This window comes from Azolla caroliniana, unplaced genomic scaffold (assembly GCF_043228905.1).
Source record: "Azolla caroliniana isolate FFs.n. ecotype wild unplaced genomic scaffold, voAzoCaro1.0.p SCAF_86, whole genome shotgun sequence".
NCBI lineage: Eukaryota > Viridiplantae > Streptophyta > Polypodiopsida > Salviniales > Salviniaceae > Azolla > Azolla caroliniana.
The window spans coordinates 7,064-11,733 of record NW_028230521.1 but is presented as its reverse complement, the minus strand read 5'-3'; the positions used below and the strand labels follow the sequence as shown (position 1 = coordinate 11,733).

The 4,670-nt window shown below is 42.8% G+C and overlaps 1 protein-coding gene across 1 annotated transcript; it reads right to left on the bottom strand.

Moving 5' to 3' along the window:
* Positions 1-1,791: 1,791 nt before the first annotated feature.
* LOC147849295 (uncharacterized) lies at positions 1,792-4,430 on the bottom strand. Its single transcript, XM_087337676.1, has 4 exons — positions 3,627-4,430; positions 3,385-3,510; positions 3,029-3,232; positions 1,792-2,864 (listed from the first exon to the last, which is right to left on the bottom strand). The coding sequence occupies exons 1-4, from the start codon at positions 4,401-4,403 to the stop codon at positions 1,974-1,976; spliced, it is 1,998 nt and encodes a 665-aa protein (XP_087193802.1). The 5' UTR covers positions 4,404-4,430; the 3' UTR covers positions 1,792-1,973.
* Between the last annotated feature and the right edge of the window lie 240 nt (positions 4,431-4,670).

Sequence of the window (4,670 nt, the reverse complement as noted above, 5' to 3'; positions counted from 1 at the left end):
TTCCTCCTACTCAAGAAGTATGGCTTCGCATTGCACAAATCTCATCGCAAAACTCATCGTCGAAACATATATGTTTTTCTTTTACCCAAAGGAAAGATGAAAAACTATCCAATGATCAGGAGGAGCCTAGAAGGACTAGGCACATTTCCAGTTTTTTGTTTTGTTTTTTCGTGTTGGGGTGAGTGAAGAGGCATTCGTCTATCACCTTGATAAAGTGGGTGCACCACCTCACCCACTCCAAATTTCATCCAACTCAAAAATTAGACAAATGTTTTTGTCAATCAACAAGCTTATTGACTCCTTAAGAAACTTCCTCAGAGTCTATCAACCTCACCCACCCCAAAATTCATCCAACTAAAAAATTAGACAAATGTTTTTGTCAACCAACGAGCTTATAGACTCCTTGGCAAGAAACTTCCGCCAAGTCTATCAACTTAAAGTGGGTGTGCCACCTCACCCACCCCAAAATTCATCCAACTCCAAAACTAGACAAATGTTTTTGACAGTCAACGAGCTTATAGACTCCTTAAGAAACCAAACAACCCTTTCATGGGGGCAGCAAATATCCCACCAATGATTCAATCTTCGAGCAACACTTAGCACGACCATGAAATTGCTTTTACAACTTGACCGTTCATGCATTTCGCAAACAAGCATCGGGACTTCATTCGGCAAGTGGTCTGGAGGTTTTCGAGATTGGGAGGAATGTTGCAACAAATTATAGCGTATATATAAATGGAGAATACGTAATTTAGGAGCGGTTGACTCCATGTGCCTCTAGCAAGGCGACAACGGGATTCCAATGGGAGCTTGCCTACAAGTAAGAGGAGTGCCAAAGTCCGGACCATTCTTTTGTGAGCATGTGAGGGTGGGAGGATGGAGAGCGTGTGTATATGTGTAGCGTGGTAACTTGATATAATCATATATGTATATGATGAGGATCTGAGATGGTACTCAAAAGTCACAAGTGATCATAGTCTTTTTTGTTTTCTTCACATTTTCTATAAGATATATATACATAGTATCTATACATATATACACACACACAAACACACAAGTCCAAAACATTTCCTTTTATTTTTTAAACCAACATTGGGAATCAGCAACATTTAATGTAGTCTTTTTCCTTTTACCTCTCTTTTACTTTTGAAACCCGAAAAAAAAAAGCAACACACAAATAAACCCTTATATTCCCTTGTGACTTTGCTTTTTGGTGCTTTTTGGCTTTTTCTTGTTTGTTTTCTTGCTTGGGGCTGTGTATTTGCTTTGCCAATTCTCTTAATAATAATGCATCCCTACATATAGTATAGTTCATTAATGACTTACTCTACTTAAAGATAATTCATTACACACTAGCACTTCCTTCCTAAGAATACATGAACCATTGAATGTTTTCTTACACCTTCAATGTATAAAGTAAAAACCCCAAACCAAACCCAAAAAAAAAGCATTAATTCAATTGTTATATTCTGATCTTACTATATAATCCGACAAAACCGATGATTTTAATTTCATGTCGTGATCATTGTCATTTGTCGGCTACAGTTGAGTTTTGAGATTCAAAACTATGCGAAAAGGAACTACATTGATCGACTACTAACCTTTGGATTTTAAAGTTTACGAGTTTTCGCATTGGGCGTGGATGATGGCAACATCAGGATCAGAAATTGCATAAGGAATTTGGATTACTTATTGAGGCATCACCATTTTTTATATATGCTTTTTTTGTTTCTTTATTAATGAGATACAGACCAGAACTTTACAAACCTTTTGCAACCATCTCTCTCAACAAACAACAATATAGTAAAAATCAATCAAATGGAAAACAACCTGATTTGAGGAACTTTGGAAGTAACATTTTATATATGGACACATCAAATTTTGTTTCTTTTTACCCAACACTCATTATTACATCACAAGATATGAACGATTGTTTGCGAATGGGCGATCGATCGATTCATCGGGAACACTTTTTAGAACGATCGATTCTTCGGCGCACGATGCATTGAGTTGTTGATAATCTCACCGAAAGGGGCTCTAGGCGCGAGAACCGACTTGGGCCTCAACGGGTCGTCGGATCCATTGCCCTTCTTCTTCTCTTGGCAAGAATTGCTTGATCCCACAAGGCCTTGTGGATGGGCGGCATCTACGAGCACACACATGTCTGCGGGGTACCCCGATACCATGTTCTCCCTCCCGGCCACAAGCCTCGTATACCTCGATCCATCCTTGGCCACATTCTTCGAGACATTCCTTGCCGTGTCCTTGCTCGCAAACACTGGCTCAATCATCTCTAGGCGCGTGAGTTGCACCCTCGGCATCGGATTCACATTCACATCGCTTGACCGGCTGCAGAAGTCCAAGTGGTCGCCGAGCCTCGGGTGGTGGTGGTGGCTCGGGCCACCCCGCGGGACCCGACCACCCACTGATCGGCAGCTACTCGTGCTATTCCCATCGAAATCGAAGGACCTCTTCATCACCTTGTGGAGGCTTCTTTGAGATGATGATCCCGGCCCCCCAAAGTCGAGGCTGCTCCTAGTGCTTTCGTTGCGGCTATGGGCGATCGACTCGCACAACGCATAATCCTCTCGGGTTCCCACGCTCGCGGGCCTCGGCTTCTCCTCGTCTGTCTCGGCCACAACGACACAACGGCTCAGGTTTCGGGCTCCGGCAAACGATTCAGGCGGGGAAGACTCCGGGACCAAGCCCTCCTTCATCTTCTCGATGACTTCTAACCATCCGGTCCGTTCGGACGCATGCCTATGCTTCATGACCCGGAGCTTTCTCCTCATCACCTCTCGTTCCGACTCGAGCACCGACACACGTTCCTCGGCATTTCGGGCCCTACATCGCCACTCGTATACCTTATATTAAAAAAAAATGAAGCAAAATGCCCAAGATTTAGTAAAACACCATTTCATCGATCCATGCCAAATACAAGGAATACAAATTCCTCGGCAAATTGATCAGAATGCCGATAGATTGTGACATGTTTTTTTCTTTAAGGGGGAGAAGGGGGTATTCTTACGGAATCCTTGAGAGAGGAGAGGCGGGATTCGGCTCGGATCGCTCGTGCTTCCCACGCGATACGAGCTTCGTGTAAGCTCTCCATCTCCTCATGTACGTCACGCAACACGCTTTGGACTTGAGACCATTGCTCCGCCTCGGCTTGCATTTGGTCTACCATCCGCCGAATCACCGCCTTGCACGACATCTCTTCTTCGGCCAATGTCTTAAAACAAAAACATAAAAAAGAAAGGCCATTTCAAAGAAAGATTGAATGTGTCATTGAAAGAAAGATAGATAGATTAGTGTGCAATAAAATGTCATCAAAAGATGATTGATTTGTTGGTGGGTAATATGAAATTAGGGTTGTTTTCCTACCCGAGGTGGAGTATCGTGTCCGGACACGAAAGTGTCGGGGCCGCTAAGCATGGACCGATACTCTCTCCGGATCGATTCTACGCCATTGTCATCATCACCAACACAAGGGTGTGGAAGCTCTGCTATCTGAGTTTCATAACCAAAAAAGTACCCACAAATTTGTCACAAATTTTGATCATTCAACACAAACCCTGCAATTCACTCATATAAACAGATGTAGTAAAACACAAATTTGGGCATACCTGCGCATCATTGGGACTTGGGTTGTCCGGTTTCACACTTGAGAGGCCATTCCTCCACCTTAGCAAGGCCAGATCATTCTCCACTCTCAGTAGTTTGCATTCTTCATTGAGAATTTGAGCTTCAAGCTCCCATACACCATCGCCATCATGAATTTGAGAAGAAGAAGAAGCAGGAGAAGATGAAGATGATGATGAAGAATCTGATGAAGACGAAGAAGAAGATGATGATGATGGAGATGAAGATGAATCATCATCTTCTTCTGCTTCTGCTTCTTCTGCTACATTGTAATTCCGAATCCAATTCCTTAACTCAAAAAGATGGGGTCTTCTTCTTCTTCTTCTGTTACCCACATCGCTAACATCTCCATCTCCTCCACTGACCTCGCTCAATGAAGAAGAAGAGGAAGAAGAGGAAGAAGAAGAAGAAGAAGAAGAATGAGGCATTGGTTGGAGAAGAGCGATTATGGAGTGGTTAAGTTCATGAGAGTGAGAGTGAGAAAATCTGGCGGCTGTCTGAGATGGAAGGATGCCTGCAGAGGCGAAGGAGGAGAGACGGGAGAAGCGGGAGGTCTTTAGCGAAGGTATTTCGCTCTCTCGAGACATTCGGAAGGCTCTACGACGCCTCCTCTGCGCTCCAGACTTGGGGGTGGGTACCACAAATCTAGTAGTAGTAGTAGTAGTAGTGGTAGAAGGAGAAGAAGCAGAAGAAGAAGCAGAAGAAGAAGAAGCAGAAGACATGGATGGCTTCTGAGGAGGCAGGCTGAATTTAGTGGTCATATATGTGTGTGTCTGTGAAGAGGAAGAAGGAAGGAAGGAAAAAAAGAGCAGAGAAGTGAGGAAGAGGAGTGTTTCTCTAAAGTTAGAAGATGAAGAAGAACAGAGTACTCTGTTTCTCTCTCTGTGTTTTAGATCAAATACAATTATATATGTATGTATATATGTACATATATAAATGAAATGATAAATAGAAGAAGAAGAACAGAGTTACTCTGTTTCTCTCTCTGTTTTAGATCAAATACATACATATATATATATATATATATA

Bases quoted from the DNA above. Each gene is read 5' to 3' on its own strand.
- LOC147849295 (XM_087337676.1), bottom strand. From the start codon at position 4,403: ATGACCACTAAATTCAGCCTGCCTCCTCAGAAGCCATCCATGTCTTCT. The intron at 3,511-3,626 runs GTATGCCCAAAT...TATGAAACTCAG, and splicing joins CAAGTCCCAATGATGCGCAG to ATAGCAGAGCTTCCACACCC. The intron at 3,233-3,384 runs GTAGGAAAACAA...TTTTGTTTTAAG, and splicing joins GACACGATACTCCACCTCGG to ACATTGGCCGAAGAAGAGAT.